At 46.5% G+C, this 20,159-nt stretch overlaps 1 protein-coding gene across 1 annotated transcript in view; it reads left to right on the forward strand.

Annotated features, from left to right (window-relative positions):
* Nucleotides 1–18,899, forward strand: part of LOC139396435 (serine palmitoyltransferase 3-like) — a gene marked incomplete at its 5' end in the record, with an annotated part of 35,247 nt that extends 16,348 nt beyond the window's left edge. Inside the window, 5 exons of the mRNA XM_071143479.1 lie at nt 739–958; nt 3,091–3,217; nt 13,345–13,480; nt 16,980–17,109; nt 17,525–18,899. Coding sequence (XP_070999580.1) covers nt 739–958; nt 3,091–3,217; nt 13,345–13,480; nt 16,980–17,109; nt 17,525–17,647 — 736 coding nt within the window. The remainder of the gene's footprint in view (nt 1–738; nt 959–3,090; nt 3,218–13,344; nt 13,481–16,979; nt 17,110–17,524) is intronic.
* Between the last annotated feature and the right edge of the window lie 1,260 nt (nt 18,900–20,159).

Raw genomic sequence — 20,159 nt, forward strand, 5'->3', positions numbered from 1 at the left:
GGTTGGAAGAGGCCAGCCGGAGCTTGTCGAGGGGACTTGTTCCGTGCACAGACCGTGCAGGCGACGACAAAGGTGGCAACGTCCGGACCATGGTAGGCCAATTAAAGCGTTGTCGCACGAAGGCCAGGGTCCGCTGGGAGCCCGGGTGGCAGGAAAGATGGAGGAATGGGCCAGGACCGCGGAGCAGACAGCGTCAGGCACGAACATCCGGTTACCAGGGTTTGGCTCGGACCGCTGCGCCTCCCGGAACTGTTTCCCGATTCCCCAGCTGAGTGCTGTCGCCAGGCACGAGGTGGGAAGGATGGTCTCGGGCTCCGGGGTGGGAGCCGTGGGGTTATAGTGGCGAGACAGGGCATCCAGCTTGACGTTCTTGGACCCCGTCCGGTAGGAGAGGGAAAAGTTGAACCAGGTTAACAGCATCTCGCCTGCCTGGAGTTGAGGCGCTTGGCGGTGCGGAGATACTCCAGGTTTTTGTGGTCGGGAAGAGAGATAGAGAGATTGGGTATTAGTGGTTATGTAATCAGGGAGAGATGGGTATTAGAGGTAATGTAACCAGGGAGACAGAGAAAGATGGTATTAGAGGTAATGTAACCAGGGAGACAGAGAAAGATGGTATTAGAGGTAATGTAACCAGGGAGACAGAGAAATATGGTATTAGAGGTAATGTAACCAGGGAGACAGAGAAAGATGGTATTAGAGGTAATGTAACTCAGTGTATATCTCTGTGCCCTGTTCTAGTATGGAGGGGTCGGTGGTGCGTCTGCCAGACATCGTAGCCCTGAAGAAGAAGTACAAGGCCTACCTTTACCTGGACGAGGCTCACAGTATCGGGGCGGTGGGGCCGACAGGGAGGGGTGTGACAGAACTGTTTGGTCTGGACCCCTCAGACATCGACGTCATGATGGGAACATTCACCAAGAGTTTCGGGGCTGCAGGAGGATACATCGCTGGGAAAAAGGTAGGTGGGCGTTGGGCATTCCTGGGCATCCCTGGTCAATTAGATGAACTTGTCATTAGTCCTGGGTCATGTTCAGCAAGGACAACACGTCTTGGAAAGTTTTTTAAATGTTTTGAAGCTAACTCCACTCCCCAGATGTGTAGTTAAACAACTAGGATGCTGAGACAGACAGACAGACAGACAGACAGACAGGCCTAACTCGAGTCCCCAAATGTGGGCTGGATTTCGGACATGTTCCTAGTTGAATTCAGTCGGAGCAAAACCCCTTCAAGGCCCTAAAGCAGAGATAGTTACCCAGCCCTAGCTAGAACCAGATGTCTGCTTGTTTCAGGGTTCATTTACCCCTGCCCCCCAGGGCTGACAAAACTGATCCTGTCAACCACTAGCTGAATGAATCTACTGTTGACGTTTAGGAACAATGAGCATGACAGGCCTCATCCTTTGGGGCGGCAGGTGGTTAGAGCGTTGAACTTGTAACCGAAAGGTTGCAAGATCGAATCCCCGAGCTAACAAGGTAAAAATCTGTCATTCTGCCCCTGAACAAGGCAGTTAACCCACCGTTCCTAGGCCGTCATTGAAAATATGAATTTGTTCTTAACTGACTTGCCTGGTTAAATAAAGGTTATAAAAAAATTAAAATAATAAAAAAAACTCCTGCCTCACTACAACACGGTCTCTTTACAGTTAGTTGCTGCACTGGTATCCCAAAAGTCTTCCTGTTGTATTCAGTCTTCAGATGGCTGAGGAACAGTGACAGAAATGGTTTTCAGGCTCACGTTGTGTCACATGAGCTCCCTCTACATTATGGTCTTGTGTCGTTTGAGAACAGTTGACTAAGTCAGAGGGTCTCAGGTCTCTCCTCAGGGACCCACAGCTGTTCCAGAGGGTCTCAGTTCTCTCCTCAGGGACCCCACAGCTGTTCCAGAGGGTCTCAGTTCTCTCCTCAGGGACCCACAGCTTTTCCAGAGGGTCTCAGTTCTCTCCTCAGGGACCCACAGCTGTTCCAGAGGGTCTCAGTTCTCTCCTTAGGGACCCAAGGCTGTTCCAGAGGGTCTCAGTTCTCTCCTCAGGGACCCACAGCTGTTCCAGAGGGTCTCAGTTCTCTCCTCAGGGACCCACAGCTGTACCAGAGGGTCTCAGTTCTCTCCTCAGGGACCCACAGCTGTTCCAGAGGGTCTCAGTTCTCTCCTCAGGGACCCACAGCTGTACCAGAGCTACCACACCTGATTCAACTAGACAAGTATTAACACAATAATAACAGAGAAGTTCAACAAAATAACATTCTGGTTAAACAGAATAAATCCCTGTATGGTTCTATAGTACAACATTATCTACAAAGAACCTTTACGATTGAGAAAGGTTTTTTATAGAACCCCTCTTTATAGAACCTTGGGAAATGGTTCTTTATAGAACCTTAGGAAAGTTTTTTTATAGAACCTAAGGAAAGGGTTCTTTATAGAACCTAAGGAACGGGTTCTTTATAGAACCTTAGGAAAGGGTTCTTTATAGAATCTTAGGAAAGTTTTTTTATAGAACCTTAGGAAATTATTCTTTATAGAACCTTAGGAAAGGGTTCTTTATAGAATCTTAGGAAAGGGTTCTGTATAGAACCTTAGGAAATGGTTCTTTATAGAACCTTAGGAAAGGGTTCTTTATAGAATCTTAGGAAATGGTTCTTTATAGAACCTTAGGAAATTGTTATTTATAGAACCTTAGGAAAGGGTTCTTTATAGAATCTTAGGAAAGGGTTCTTTATAGCACCAAAAAGGGTTCCGCTATGGATAGAAGCACAATATATAGAACCATTTTTTTGTGTGTGTGCCTGCGTAGCCACTCCCACAGTGTGTAATGTTGCCCTGTGATTGGTCTGTATTACAGGAGCTGGTGGACTACCTGCGTAGCCACTCCCACACTGTGGTGTATGCCTTGGCCACTTCTCCCATCACATATATACAGTACGTGTATTCATGGCTCTAATGTTATAAACTGTACTCTCTCGCTCTTCTCTCTCTCTCCCTCCCTCTCGCTCTCTTTCTCTCCCTCTCTCACTCTTCTCTCTCTCTCTCCCTCCTTCTCGCTTTCTTTCTCTCTCTCTCTCTCTCTCTTTCTCTCCCTCTCTCGCTCTCTTTTAGGAGCTGGTCGACTACCTGCGTAGCCACTCCCACAGTGCGGTGTACGCCTCGGCCATGTCTCCTCCCGTCACAGAACAGATCCTGAGAGCCATGAAATGCATCATGGGGCTGGATGGAACCACCGTGGGTAAGCTCCCAGAACCTCCCTTTAGTCCCTCAGCCCTTATCATGTGTCCAACAAATGTTCCCAGCTTTTTCTCTCTCTGTGTGTATCTCTTTCTCTCTGTTTCTGTCTCTCTCTCTGTGTCTCTCTCTCTCTCTGTGTGTGTCTCTCTCTCTCTGTTTCTGTCTCTCTCTCTGTGTGTGTCTCTCTCTCTCTGTTTCTGTCTCTATCTCTGTGTCTGTCTGTCTCTCTGTTTCTGTCTCTCTGTGTCTGTCTCTCTCTCTGTGTCTCTCTCTCTCTGTCTTTCTCTCTCTCTGTGTCTGTCTCTCTCTCTGTGTCTGTCTCTCTTTGTGTCTGTCTCTCTCTCTGTGTCTGTCTCTCTCTCTCTCTGTGTCTTTCTGTCTCTCTCTCTGTGTCTCTATCTGTCTCTCTATCTCTGTCTGTCTGTCTCTGTGTCTGTCTCTCTCTCTCTGTCTGTCTCTCTCTCTCTCTCTCTGTGTCGCTCTCTCTCTCTCTGTCTCTCTCTCTCTGTTTGTCTCTCTGTGTCTGAGCCTTTGCATTTCCCTTCATGCCCTTAAACTCCATCCATACTCTGTAGATGGTCAGATCCAGGGTCTAGTAGAAATAGATGGTCAGAACCAGGGTATAGTAGTAGATATAGATGGTCAGATCCAGGGTCTAGTAGTAGATATAGATGGTCAGATCCAGGGTCTAGTAGATATAGATGGTCAGATCCAGGGTCTAGTAGTAGATATAGATGGTCAGATCCAGGGTCTAGTAGATATAGATGGTCAGATCCAGGGTCTAGTAGATATAGATGGTCAGATCCAGGGTCTAGTAGTAGATATAGATGGTCAGATCCAGGGTCTAGTAGATATAGATGGTCAGATCCAGGGTCTAGTTGTAGATATAGATGGTCAGATCCAGGGTCTAGTAGTAGATATAGATGGTCAGATCCAGGGTCTAGTAGATATATATGGTCAGATCCAAGGTCTAGTAGATATAGATGGTCAGATCCAGGGTCTAGTTGTAGATATAGATGGTCAGATCCAGGGTCTAGTTGTAGATATAGATGGTCAGATCCAGGGTCTAGTAGATATAGATGGTCAGATCCAGGGTCTAGTTGTAGATATAGATGGTCAGATCCAGGGTCTAGTTGTAGATATAGATGGTCAAATCCAGGGTCTAGTTGTAGATATAGATGGTCAAATCCAGGGTCTAGTAGATATAAATGGTCAGATCCAGGGTCTAGTAGATATAGATGGTCAGATCCAGGGTCTAGTAGATAAATAGTATAAATTCCATGGGACCAGGCAGCCGTCATACCGCTCAGGAAGGAGACGCGGTCTGTCTCCAATAGATGAATGTACTTTGGTACGAAAAGTGCAAATCAATCCCAGAACAACAGCAAAGGACCTCGTGAAGATGCTGGAGGAAACCGGTATAAAAGTATCTATATCCACAGTAAAATGAGTCCTATATCGACATAACCTGAAAGACCACTCAGCAAGGAAGAAGCCACTGCTCCAAAACTGCCATAAAAAAGCCAGACTACGGTTTGCAACTGCACATGGGGACAAAGATGGTACTTTTTGGAGAAATGTCCTCTGGTCTGATGAAACAAAAATAGAACTGTTTGGCCATAATGACCATCGTTATGTTTGGAGGATAAAGGGGGAGGCTTGCAAGCCGAAGACACCATCCCAACCGTGAAGCATGGGGGTGGCAGCATCATGTTGTGGGGGTGCTTTGCTGCAGGAGGGACTGGTGCGCTTCACAAAATAGATGGCATCATGAGGTAGGAAAATTACATGGATATATTGAAGCAACATTCAAGACATCAGTCAGGAAGTTAAAGCTTGGTCGCAAACGGGTCTTCCAAATGGACAATGACCCCGAGCATACATCCAAAGTTGTGGTAAAATGGCTTAAGGACAACAAATCTCTAACGGCTCTCGTTTGTAGAATGAGTAGACGAAGGCTCAGCATGGAAAGTGTTCATGATTTTTAATATTCAAAAAAGCACTCAAACAAACAACAAACGTGAAAGCTCACAGTTCTGTCGGGCAAAAAAATCACTAAAACAGAAATCAAGATCCCACAAAACCCAAAAGGAAAATGACAACTTATATGTGATCCCCAATCAGAGACAATGATAGACAGCTGCCTTTGATTGGGAACCACACTGGGCCAAACACACAGAAATAGAAAACAGACTTTCCCACCCGAGTCACACCCTGACCTGACCAAACATAGAGAATAATAAGGATCTTTAAGGTCAGGGCGTGACAGAAGTCAAGGTATTGGAGTGGCCATCACAAAGCCCTAACCTCAATCCCATAGAAAATTTGTGGGCAGAACTGAAAAAGCGTGTGCGAGCAAGGAGGCCTACAAACCTGACTCCGTTACACCAGCTCTGTCAGGAGGAATGGGCCAAAATTCACTAAACTTATTGTGGGAAGCTTGTGGAAGGCTACCTGAATCGTTTGACCCAAGTTAAACAATTTAAAGGCAATGCTACCAAATACTAATTGAGTGTATGTAAACTTCTGACCCACTAGGAATGTGATGAAAGAAATAAAAGCTGAAATAAATAATTCTCTCTACTATTATTCTGACATTTCACATTCTTAAAATAAAGTGGTGATCCTAACTGACCTAAGACAGGGATTTTTACGAAGATTAAATGTCAGGAATTGTGAAAAACTGAGTTTAAATGTATTTGGCTAAGGTGTATGTAAACCTCCCGAATTCAACTGTACCACGGGGATGACAAAACAGTACTTTTTACTGTTGTAATTACATTGGTAACCAGTTTATAATAGAAATAAGGCACCCCCAGGGTTTGCGGTATACGGCCAATATACCACGGCTAACGGCCGCATTGAGTCATGCATAAAAACAGCCCTTAGCCGTGGTATATTGGCCATATACCACACCTCCTTGGGCATTTGATCTGGCGAGGTTTAATAAGGGCAAATAACTTTTTTCTCTTGCCATACATTCATTATGTCATAGCTTTCAATAATTATTATTTTGAGGAAAATGTTGCTTCTAACGTCGGTACTATGATATAATTGACTCGATAACGTTATGGGGGAAAATAATTATTGTATAAGGGCCTCCCGGGTGGCGCAGTGGTTAAGGGCGCTGTACTGCAGCGCCAGCTGTGCCATCAGAGTCCTGGGTTCGCGCCCAGGCTCTGTCGTAACCGGCCGCGACCGGAAGGTCCGTGGGGCGACGCACAATTGGCCTAGCGTCGCCCGGGTTAGGGAGGGCTTGGTCGGTAGGGGTGTCCTTGTCTCATCGCGCACCAGCGACTCCTGTGGTGGGCTGGGCGCAGTGCACGCTAGCCAAGGTGGCCAGGTGCACGGTGTTTCCTCCGGCGCATTGGTGCGGCTGGCTTCCGGGTTGGATGTGCGCTGTGTTAAAGAAGCAGCGGCTTGGTTGGTTGTGTATCGGAGGACGCATGACTTTCAACCTTCGTCTCTCCCGAGCCCGTACGGGAGTTGTAGCGATGAGACAAGATAGTAGCTACTACAACAATTGGATACTACGAAATTGGGGAGAAAAAGGGATAAAATTCAAAAAAAAAAAAAGGAAATTATTATTGTATAAATATGGCAACTCCTCTCTTGCTGTGAACAAACATAAATTGGTGCTTAAGTTTCCTTTTTTGGTGGGTTTTGAGTAGTCATTGAGCTACAAAATGTGGCAACCCTGAGGCCTGTGGCAACCCTGCAACCCTGAGGCCAAGCTCTGAAAGGTAGAATGTTTTCGTGGTGTGTGTACTAGATCTAAATAAAAGAGAGTCAAGGCTTTACATGATTCACTGGTGACTAACCCTCTGTCCTCTGGCCCTGGAGGCTTCTGAGAGGTAGTAGGAGGGATGCTTGGTGCCTGACGTAGCCCAGGAAAACAGCTGTTTGTTGGGAAGGAAATGAGCTCTGACCTGCCTGTCAGTTGTGTACTCTTCCAACACACCAAGGAATGGTGAAGTCAGACATCTCCACACTAAAGGTTAAAGTTTACACAGCTTTGGGGTGAGAGGTCACGTTATGAATACAAATACTGGAAGGGTATGCGAAATATGTCTATCTCTCTCGCTCTGATTTGGAGGGGTTGGGTTAAATGCGGAAGACACATTTCAGTTGAGTGCAGTCAGTTGTACAACTGACTAGTTGTATCCCCCTCTCGCTCCCTCTCGTTCTCTGTGGTTTTCAATATGTCTTAAACAACAAGCCATAGAGGAAGGTGAACTGTCATGCACTTCCATGAAACCGGCACTTGCTTTTGTCAACATTATGTCAAGGATTTGTCTTATTTTATCAGGAGGGAGCAGTTGACAAAACACAGTGTCTTCTGCCTTCTATCGTTGCTTTGAATAGCCAATCAGCTCTGAGGTAAATGCCCTACTGGTTGGCAGTTGCCTGGCTCTGGCTCTTATTAGCTCTTACCTGGCTCTCCCTTAGCTCTTCTGCCTTCTTACCTGGCTCTCGCTCTTACCTGGCTCTTGAATAGCCAATCACCTGGCTCTCTGAGGTAAATGCCCTACTGGTTGGTCCTAAAGTTGCCTGGCTCTGGCTCTTACCTGGCTCTCCCTTAGCTCTTACCTGGCTCTCTCTTAGCTCTTACCTGGCTCTCTCTTAGCTCTTACCTGGCTCTCCCTTAGCTCTTACCTGGCTCTCCCTTAGCTCTTACCTGGCTCTCCCTTAGCTCTTACCTGGCTCTCCCTTAGCTCTTACCTGGCTCTCTCTCTTAGCTCTTACCTGGCTCTCCCTTAGCTCTTACCTGGCTCTCCCTTAGCTCTTACCTGGCTCTCCCTTAGCTCTTACCTGGCTCTCCCTTAGCTCTTACCTGGCTCTGGCTCTTACCTGGCTCTCCCTTAGCTCTTACCTGGCTCTCCCTTAGCTCTTACCTGGCTCTCCCTTAGCTCTTACCTGGCTCTCCCTTAGCTCTTACCTGGCTCTGGCTCTTACCTGGCTCTCTCTTAGCTCTTACCTGGCTCTGGCTCTTACCTGGCTCTCCCATAGCTCTTACCTGGCTCTCCCTTAGCTCTTGCCTGGCTCTCCCTTAGCTCTTGCCTGGCTCTCCCTTAGCTCTTGCCTGGCTCTCCCTTAGCTCTTGCCTGGCTCTCCCTTAGCTCTTGCCTGGCTCTCCCTTAGCTCTTGCCTGGCTCTCCCTTAGCTCTTGCCTGGCTCTCCCTTAGCTTCTGGCTCCCCAGTCCTTCACATCATTAGTTCTCCCAGCGGGGTTGGCCTGCTGCTATAGATTTGTCTGTGATCATCAATATCTTAAAGAGATGTGATACATTGAAGCGTTGTTTGTGTTTCACCTGTGGCTCAGCACCAGAGAGGCACATCCAGGGTCCAACGCTGTTTTCTAGGAAATACATTGTATCCTATTGGCCAGGGAGCTCTGGGATGTGTGCCAAATAGCACCCTATTCCCTACATATCCCTATAGGCTCTGGTCTAATGTAGTGCACTATATAGGGAATAGGGTGCCATAGGGTTCTGGTCTAAAGTAATGCACTATATAGGAAATAGGGTTCCATAGGGTTCTGGTCTAAAGTAGAGCACTATTTAGGGAATAGGGTGCCATAGAGTTTTGGTCTAAAGTAGAGCACTATATAGGGAATAGGGTGCCATATGTGATGTGTCTCTGGTCTTGGCAAGGTGTAAGTGTGTAGTACACCTCCCTCCCTTCATCAGATGGACAACCCAGAACCAACTGGCTGCAGGAGCAGGATACAGAGAGCTGGATAGGAGGTTGTGGAGAAGCATTGATATGCTGTACAGTAATCACGTATTGAAGGAGAAAGTTCTTGATGGCTGACAGGAGGTTGGTAGGAACCAGATTGCTGGACTGAGAGAGAGAAATGGGGCGTGGGGAGGGAGAGACAGAGAGAGAGAAATGGGGCGAAGGGAGGGAGAGACAGAGAGAGAGAAATGGGGCGAGGGGAGGGAGAGAGAGACAGAGAGAGAGAGAGAAATGGGGCGAGGGGAGGGAGAGATAGACAGAGAGAGAGAAATGGGGCGAGGGGAGGGAGAGAGAAATGGGGCGAGGGGAGGGAGAGAGAGACAGAGAGAGAGAAATGGGGCGAGGGGAGGGAGAGAGAGACAGAGAGAGAGAAATGGGGCTAGGGGAGGGAGAGAGAGAAATGGGGCAAGGGGAGGGAGAGAGAGAAATGGGGCTAGGGGAGGGAGAGAGAGAAATGAGCCGAGGGGAGGGACCGAGAGACAGAGAGAGAGAAATGGGGCGAGGGAGAGGAGAGAGAGAGAGAGAGAGAAATGGGGCGAGGGGAGGGAGAGAGAGAAATGGAGCGAGGGGAGGGAGAGAGAGAGAGAGAGAGAGAGAGAAATGGGGTGAGGGGAGGCAGAGAGAGAGAGATGGTAGGGAGAGGGGGGAGAGAGAGAGAGAGAGAGAGAGAGATGGTAGGGAGAGGGGGGAGAGAGAGAAAGAGAGAGAGAGAAATGGGGCGATGGGAGGGAGAGAGAGATGGTAGGGAGAGGGGGGAGAGAGAGACAGAGAGAGAGAAATGGGGCGAGGGGAGGGAGAGAGAGACAGAGAGAGAGAGAAATGGGGCGAGGGAGAGATAGAAATGGGGCGAGGGGAGGGACCGAGAGACAGAGAGAGAGAAATGGGGCGAGGGAGAGAGAGAGAGAGAGAAATGGGGCGAGGGGAGGGAGAGAGAGAGATGGTAGGGAGAGGGGGGAGAGAGAGAGAGAGAAATGGGGCGAGGGGAGGGAGAGAGAGAGATGGTAGGGAGAGGGGGGAGAGAGAGAGAGAGATGTGGACATTAGGGAGCGAGAGCAGCAGGGCTCTTCAGTAATCACTGGCTTTGAAGCCTGGAAGTCCAGGGTGGACTGGCCCAGACAGAGGGGCTGGACTGAGGAACAGCAGGGTGGACACTCCAGGAGAGTTCCCACTACACTACACTATCACTACACTGTCACTACACTATCACTACACTATCACTACACTACACTATCACTACACTACACTGTCACTACACTACACTACACTACACTATCACTACACTATCACTACACTACACTATCACTACACTATCACTACACTATCACTACACTACACTATCACTACACTGTCACTACACTATCACTACACTATCACTACACTGTCACTATCACTACACTACACTGTCACTACACTGTCACTACACTGTCACATCACTACACTATCACTACACGATCACTACACTGTCACTACACTGTCACTACACTGTCACTACACTGTCACTACACTGTCAGATCACTACACTATCACTACACTATCACTACACTATCACTACACTATCACTATCACTACACTGTCACTACACTACACCATCACTATACTATCACTACACTACAATACACTATCACTACGCTATCACTACACTGTCACTACACTACACTGTCACTACACTGTCACTACACGATCACTACACTATCACGACACTATCACGACACTATCACTATCACTATACTATCACTACACTACAATACACTGTCACTACACCACACTATCACCACACTATCACTACACTATCACTACACTGTCACTACACTACCACTACACTATCACTACACTATCACTACACTAAACTGTCACTACACTACCACCATCACTACACTAAACTATCACTACACTATCACTACTACACTATCACTACACTAAACTATCACTACACTAAACTGTCACTACACTGTCACTACACTACCCCCATCACTACACTAAACTATCACTACACTATCACTACTACACTATCACTACACTATCACTACACTAAACTATCACTAAACTATCACTACACTAAACTATCACTAAACTATCACTACACTAAACTATCACTACAATATCACTACACTAAACTATCACTACACTAAACTATCACTACACTAAACTATCACTACACCACAGTGGATATTCCTGGAAGGTTCTCATAACTTTGAACGAATGGCCATTCCTGGTGGGTCACCGAGCAGAGCCAATGTCTGGCAGAGCACACACTGGGTTTACTTTCCAACGGCTGGGGTCTGTGGCTGAGGAACGGAGGCTTTAGAGGTAGCCGTGTGAGGTTCTATCTGCTAACACTGTGACCCCCCCCCCCCCCTCTCCATCCCTGGTTCATGTTAACTGGCCAGGTGGTATGGTGCAGCTCATTAAAGTGTCCAGGGTCAGTTTAAACCTACATGTGGTTCAAGCTGACTAAAACAATGTAGAAGAGACAGTGTTCTATAATGAATGCTGTGGCTCCAGTGCTATGAAGTATTACTCCCCCATGATGGTTCCCTACACCACCGTGGCTCATCTTCTGGGGGTGACAGGTAAACCTAAAGGTTAGCGAGGCAGAACTGTTACCAAAGTGTTGCCGGTTTGAAACCCAAGGCTGACGGGAAGAAGTTTGGGATTCTAGGTATCGTTCAAATCAACTCAAAGCGAAACACTTAACTGATCCAGGGTTGCTACACTGGGGTTTGTTCTGGATGCTAGATAACTGTCACGGTGTTCGTAATAATGGTCGGACCGAGACGCAGCGCGATATGAGTTACACATACTTTATTATTAAGGAAACTTAACAAAACAATAAACGATAAACGAACAGACCGTGACTCCTGAGGTCCTATGTGCAATAACTCTATAAACAATTATACTTAAATACGACAACGATAACCAGCTGCCTCTAATTGGGAACCATACAAATCACCAACATAGAAAATCAAACCTAGAACCCCACATAGAAAATATAAACTAGAACAACCCCCTCAGTCATGCCCTGACCTACTCTACCATAGAAAATCAAACCTAGAACCCCACATGAAAAATATAAACTAGAACATCCCCCTCAGTCATGCCCTGACCTACTCCACCATAGAAAATCAAACCTAGAACCCCACATGAAAAATATAAACTAGAACAACCCCCTCCCACATGAAAAATATAAACTAGAACAACCCCCCCAGTCACGCCTACTCTACCATAGAAAATAAAAGCTTTCTATGGTCAGGACGTGACAATAACAAACTAATGTATAAATAAACCTTATGTTTTTCTCCTGACTCCAGGCCAGGGTTGAACCCCATCACCACTAGCCCTAACCCCATATTAACTCTCTCCAGGGTTGGACCCCATCACCACTAGCCCTAACCCCATATTAACTCTCTCCTAGGGTTGGACCCCATTACCACTAGCCCTAACCCCATATTAACTCTCTCCAGGGTTGGACCCCATTACCACTAGCCCTAACCCCATATTAACTCTCTCCAGGGTTGGACCCCATTACCACTAGCCCTAACCCCATATTAACTCTCTCCAGGGTTGGACCCCATCACTACTAGCCCTAACCCCATATTAACTCTCTCCAGGGTTGACCCCATCCCCACTAGCCCTAACCCCATATTAACTCTCTCCAGGGTTGGACCCCATCACCACTAGCCCTAACCCCATATTAACTCTCTCCGGGGTTGGACCCCATCACCACTAGCCCTAACCCCATATTAACTCTCTCCGGGGTTGGACTCCATCACCACTAGCCCTAACCCCATGTTAACTCTCTCCAGGGTTGGACCCCATCACTACTAGCCCTAACCCCATATTAACTCTCCAGGGTTGGACCCCATCACCACTAGCCCTAACCCCATATTAACTCTCCAGGGTTGACCCCATCCCCACTAGCCCTAACCCCATATTAACTCTCTCCAGGGTTGGACCCCTCACCTCTAGCCCTAACCCCATATTAACTCTCTCCAGGGTTGGACCCCATCACCACTAGCCCTAACCCCATATTAACTCTCTCCAGGGTTGGACCACATCACCACTAGCCCTAACCCCATATTAACTCTCTCCAGGGCTGGACCCCATCACCACTAGCCCTAACCCCATATTAACTCTCTCCAGGGTTGGACCCCATCACCACTAGCCCTAACCCCATATTAACTCTCTCCAGGGTTGGACCCCATCACCACTAGCCCTAACCCCATATTAACTCTCTACATGGTTGGACCCCTCACAACTAGCCCTAACCCCATATTAACTCTCCAGGGTTGGCCCTAACCCCATCACCACTAGCCCTAACCCCATATTAACTCTCCAGGGTTGGACCCCATCACCACTAGCCCTAACCCCATATTAACTCTGTCTCTGTAGGTCAGGCCAGGGTGCACCAGCTGGCAGAGAACACACGCTACTTCAGGTCTCGTCTTCAAGAGATGGGCTTCATCATCTATGGTAACGATGATTCTCCTGTGGTCCCAATTCTGCTCTACATGCCAGGAAAAGTTGTGTAAGTTGCTTTCATTTGGTTTATTCGACAGGGACAATGCACTGCTTTCTAACCCCTCTGTTCTACATGCTGGGAAAGTGATATAAGTATCAGAGCGTACCTTTCATACATTTGTCTATTTTATTGTGGAAGGAATGAAAGGAGAGGATAGATTGTGGTCCTTTTGTAGCTCGCAGTTGGTTGAACGTGGTGCTTCTAACGCCAAGGGTAGTGGGTTCGATTCCCGGGACCAGCCGACTGGTAAACATTCATGCACCTCATGGGTATAAATCGCTTTGGATAAAAGTCTGCTAGATGGTATATTAGATTAGGAATATAACCCTTGCCACTAGGGGGCGTATGTAGTCTGTTGTCTGACCTACCACCACCATCAGACCCAGACAAGACCACCTTCAACTAATCACCTGGCACATAAAATAACTCATAGAGGAAATCTGCTTTCACTTTCTGTGTGTCTATCTCATCTTGCCTTCTGTGGACATAACAGGGGCGACAGGGTAGCCTAGTGGTTAGAGCGTTGGACTAGTAACTTAAAGGTTGCAAGTTCAAACTGACAAGGTACAAATCTTTCGTTCTGCCCCTGAACAGGCAGTTAACCCACTGTTCCTAGGCCGTCATTGAAAATAAGAATTTGTTCTTCACTGACTTGCCTAGTTAAATAAAAGTTTAAACAAATATATATATATATACACACAGTACATTATAGCTGTAGAATTGGTTAGTTCCAGAGGCCACAACAATGTCTGAATGTATGTACAACAGGTCAGCTATTGGCCATGATCTTTTTGCACGCTGTTTCAATTGATCGAGTCACTTGGACTAATTGTCATACAGCTACTGTATCTGTTGTTGGAAAGCAGGTGGTCATTTTACTAGGGGTCAGTTCAGAAGCAACAACAACAAAAAAAGGTCAATATTGAGTGTCTTTTCAAGATGACTTTGAACAGCGGCCATGTTTACTGTGTCCAGATGCTCAGTGAATCAGTCAGTGAATCAGTCAGTGAATCAGACAGTGAATCAGTCAGTGAATCAGTCAGTGAATCATATAAAATGTAGTAGGCGAGGATCGTATTCACACAGGACAGACACTTTCAGATGCGTCCCAAAGATAACAGCCTTCTGGCAGGATAACAACGAACCCTGTTGAGCAGCTGGAGGACCTTGTATACTGGGCTTCCTTCTACTATGATGTCATCACTGGTCGTCTGCTGTCCTAGTTCCTGGTGGAAAACTAGGTTAATGTTCAGGGAGCCAATGTCCATCTTTACCATTCCACTCAGTGGCACCAAGGACAAATAGCAGAAAATTTGCTGATCAAATGCTACCATGTGGTTTGATCATGTGAGCGAGTAGTAAACAAGGTCATACGTTCAGGGTCATACTGTACGTTCAGGGTCATACTGTATGTTCAGGGTCATACTGTACGTTCAGGGTCATACTGTATGTTCAGTGTCCTACTGTACGTTCAGGGTCATACGGTATGTTCAGTGTCCTACTGTATGTTCAAGGTCATACTGTATGTTCAGGGTCATGGTGTATGTTCAGGGTCATGGTGTATGTTCAGGGTCATAGTATATGTTCAGGGTCATACTGTATGTTCAGGGTCATACTGTATGTTCAGGGTCATAGTATATGTTCAGGGTCATACTGTGTGTTCAGGGTCATACTGTATGTTCAGGATCATACTGTATGTTCAGGGTCATACTGTATGTTCAGGATCATACTGTACGTTCAGTGTCCTACTGTACGTTCAGGGTCATACTGTATGTTCAGGGTCATACTGTATGTTCAGGTCATACTGTACGTTCAGGGTCATAGTGTACGTTCAGGGTCATGGTGTTCATGTTACTGTATGTTCAGGTCATACTGTATGTTCAGGGTCATGGTGTATGTTTCAGGGTCACATGGTGTATGTTCAGGGTCATACTGTATGTTCAGGGTCATACTGTATGTTCAGGGTCATACTGTATGTTCAGGGTCATACTGTATGTTCAGGGTCATACTGTACGTTGTATACGTTCAGGGTCATACTGTACGTTCAGGATCATACTGTATGTTCAGGATCATACTGTATGTTCAGGGTCATGGTGTACGTTTAGGGTCACACTGTATGTTCAGGGTCATACTGTATGTTCAGGGTCATACTGTATGTTCAGGGTCATACTGTATGTTCAGGGTCATACTGTATGTTCAGGGTCATACTGTATGTTCAGGGTCATACTGTATGTTCAGGGTCATGGTGTATGTTCAGGGTCATACTGTATGTTCAGGGTCATACTGTATGTTCAGGGTCATACTGTATGTTCAGGGTCAAAGTGTATGTTCAGGGTCATACTGTATGTTCAGGGTCATACTGTATGTTCAGGGTCATGGTGTATGTTCAGGGTCATACTGTATGTTCAGGGTCAAAGTGTATGTTCAGGGTCACACTGTATGTTCAGGGTCATACTGTATGTTCAGGGTCACACTGTATGTTCAGGGTCATACTGTATGTTCAGGGTCATACTGTATGTTCAGGGTCATACTGTATGTTCAGGGTCATACTGTATGTTCAGGGTTATACTGTATGTTCAGGGTTATACTGTATGTTCAGGGTCATACTGTATGTTCAGGGTCATACTGTATGTTCAGGGTCATACTGTATGTTCAGGGTCATACTGTATGTTCAGGGTCATACTGTATGTTCAGGGTCATACTGTATGTTCAGGGTCATACTGTATGTTCAGGGTCATGGTGTATGTTCAGGGTCATACTGTATGTTCAGGGTCATACTGTATATTCAGGGTCATACTGTATGTTCAGGGTCATACTGTATGTTCAGGGTCATACTGTATGTTCAGGGTCATACTGTATGTTCAGGGTCATAGTGTATGTTCAGGGTCATAGTGTATGTTCTGGGTCACACTGTATGTTCAGGGTCATAGTGTACGTTCTGGGTCACACTGTATGTTCAGGGTCACACTACGTTCAGGGTCATACTGTATGTTCAGGGTCATACTGTATGTTCAGGGTCATACTGTATGTTCAGGGTCATAGTGTACGTTCAGGGTCACACTGTACGTTCAGGGTCATACTGTATGTTCAGGGTCACACTACGTTCAGGGTCATACTGTACGTTCTGGGTCACACTGTATGTTCAGGGTCACACTACGTTCAGGGTCATACTGTATGTTCAGGGTCACACTACGTTCAGGGTCATACTGTATGTTCAGGGTCACACTACGTTCAGGGTCATACTGTATGTTCAGGGTCATACTGTATGTTCAGGGTCACACTACGTTCAGGGTCACACTACGTTCAGGGTCATACTGTAAGGTGGTTCTGTTTAACACATTCAGTTGTGTATTTCATGGTGGACCAGGCAGGTTACTGAACAGCCCTTTATGACAGCTGGGTAAAAGGGGCTGTAAATACAAATTATTGATACATTGGTACGTTCATTCATCCCTGCGCCTTGTCTTTCACAATGCCTTCCTGTGACTGTGTTCTGCCTCTGTAGGGCTTTCTCTCGCGCCATGCTGAAGAGGAAGATAGGAGTGGTGGTGGTAGGGTTCCCTGCTACGCCCATCACAGAGGCACGGGCCCGCTTCTGTCTGTCTGCTGCACACACCAAGGCCATGCTCGACCAGGTGAGTACACACGCAAACACACACAGGGACACAAACACACTCAATTAAATTTCGCAAATTACTTCAATTTCTCTCCCCCCCCCCCTTTCCCTCTCTGCCTCTCCCTTAATGCATTTCAATGTCTCTCTCCCTCTCTCCCTCTCTCTCTTTCTCTCTCAATTAATTTCTCTCTCTCTCTCTCTCCCGCTCTCCCTCCCTCTCCCCCTCTTTCTCTCAATTAATTTACATTTCTCTCTCTCTCTCCTGCTCGCTCTCCTGCCCTCTCTCTCTCTCTCTCTCGCTCTCAATTAATTTCAATTTCTTTCTCTCTCTCTCCCCCACTCTTTCCATCTCCCCCTCTCTCAATTCAATTCTCTCTATTCATTACAATTTCTCTCTCTCTCCCTCTCTAACATTATATTTTCATCCTCCCCAGGTGTTGTTTGATCTGAACGAGTTAGGAGATGATTTGTGTCTGAAGTTCTCCCGGAGGAAATATTCTCCTCGTCCACAACAACACAACAACAACGACGACACAGACTTTGAGCTGGACAGTTAGCCAATAGACTGATAGGATAACCCCTGATCTCTGACCTCCCACCTCTGACCTCTGCATTGAGAGACTGTAACGGTGGTTCCATGCTGACAGGGAATGGCCATACATCCCAATAATTTGTCCTTTATCCCGAAGTGTGCACTTGTGCTCTCCTCCCCACACATGTTATAAACATTGGATTGGGTGTAAGCATGGGTTAGACAGTGTCTAGTACCATTTGTCTTGTACCAGATCATAATGGGAAGTGAACCGGTCGTACATGGTTAGATTTTGGGAACAGCAGGTGCCTTCCATGCCAGTCCAATACACAGAGAGAGTGGGGTCCAATACACCGAGAGATCCCTGCCAGTCCAATACACCGAGAGAGTGGGGTCTCGACTCAACCAGTCCAATACACCGAGAGAGTGGGGTCTCGACTCGACCAGTCCAATACACCGAGAGAGTGGGGTCTCGACTCGACCAGTCCAATACACCGAGAGATACACCAGAGAGAGTGGGCCAGTCCAATCGAGAGAGTGGGGTCTCGAACCAGTCCAATACACACAGAGAGAGTGGGGTCTCATCCCTGCCAGTCCAATACACAGAGAGAGTGGGGTCTCATCTCTGCCAGTCCAATACACAGAGAGAGTGGGGTCTCATCCCTGCCAGTCCAATACACAGAGAGAGTGGGGTCTCATCCCTGCCAGTCCAATACACAGAGAGAGTGGGGTCTCATCCCTGCCAGTCCAATACACAGAGAGAGTGGGGTCTCATCCCTGCCAGTCCAATACACAGAGAGAGTGGGGTCTCGACTCTACCAGTCCAATACACAGAGAGAGTGGGGTCTCGACTCTACTAGTCCAATACACAGAGAGAGTGGGGTCTCATCTCTGCCAGTCCAATACACAGAGAGAGTGGGGTCTCATCTCTGCCAGTCCAATACACAGAGAGAGTGGGGTCTCATCGCCACCTTATACAACCAAAAGGAATGTCCAGTGCCCGAAGTGCTGCTGCTCTGTTCTGTATATAATAGTGTGTGTTTATATTAGAATGTAAATTAAGAGATCATATAATTCAGATCATTATACAAGGCAACCAATCGTTCCAGGCTGCCTTTGTAAATAAGAATGTGTTCTTAATTGACTGGCCTGATTTATAAATAAATGTCAAATGAATTGAATTGATCTGAAATGTATGAAAGCCAGAGTTCAAAGGAAAGATGTCTGTCTCTCGGTGTTTCACGATGTGTTTTATTAAATGTTGCTTTGTTACCGTACCTCTTGGTTCTTTACCGAACTGGTTGCAGTGACTCTTGTCATTTTACACCGAAATACATCGTTGCATTTTGCTTTTGTTTCCCCCCAGAAGGTTTTCCATGTGCTTCTGGACTCACATTGATGATAATGTTGTGTTGTGACGTGATAATATCTCACTATCGTCTGAATCTGATAGAGACGAAGACCACATATCTCAACAGAGGAACTGCTTTAGTTCCAGAATGTTCCGGGAAGACCACATATCTCAACAGAGGAACTGCTTTAGTTCCAGAATGTTCCGGGAAGACCACATATCTCAACAGAGGAACTGCTTTAGTTCCAGAATGTTCCGGTAAGACCACATATCTCAACAGAGGAACTGCTTTAGTTCCAGAATGTTCCGGTAAGACCACATATCTCAACAAAGGAACTGCTTTAGTTCCAGAATGTTCCGGTAAAACCACATATCTCAACAAAGGAACTGCTTTAGTTCCAGAATGTTCCGGTAAGACCACATATCTCAACAGAGGAACTGCTTTAGTTCCAGAATGTTCCGGTAAGACCACATATCTCAGAGAAACTGCTTTAGTTCCAGAATGTTCCGGGAAGACCACATATCTCAACAAAGGAACTGCTTTAGTTCCAGAATGTTCCGGGAAGACCACATATCTCAACAGAGGAACTGCTTTAGTTCCAGAATGTTCCGGTAAAAGTCATGCTGTCTGTCTCTACGACAAACCAGAACGTTCCACTAAAAGTCATGCTGTCTGTCTCTACGACAAACCAGAATGTTCCACTAAAAGTCATGCTGTCTGTCTCTACGACAAACCAGAATGTTCCACTAAAAGTCATGCTGTCTGTCTCTACAACAAACCAGAATAATACAATAACAGCTCATGTAGAAATTACAAATCTTGCATGCAATGAAATCTCAACAGATCTTTGCATAGAACTGAACTCGATGTCTTGGCTTGTCCTTCTCTTGGCTTTAGATGTAGTTTTTAACAGCTTAATTGTACGGTTTACAGAGGTGCCTTTTCTCCCTGTCTGAGGTGAGTAGTGTGAGGACATGTACTGTAAATATTCACGGTATGCATCGTCTGAGCCAACAGTAACCAAACCTAGCAACGAGCACAATAGAGATCAACCTTGTCCCAAATGACACCCTATTCCCTATTTAGTGCACTACTTTTGACCAGAGCCCCCTCAGAGCGTAGGGAGTCATTTGGAACACTGCCCCGGGATTCTGTTGGTATGGGGTAATGATCGTTTGATTAACA

The sequence above is a fragment of the Oncorhynchus clarkii genome, unplaced genomic scaffold (genome assembly GCF_045791955.1).
Source record: "Oncorhynchus clarkii lewisi isolate Uvic-CL-2024 unplaced genomic scaffold, UVic_Ocla_1.0 unplaced_contig_5071_pilon_pilon, whole genome shotgun sequence".
NCBI classification, from domain to species: Eukaryota; Metazoa; Chordata; class Actinopteri; order Salmoniformes; family Salmonidae; genus Oncorhynchus; species Oncorhynchus clarkii.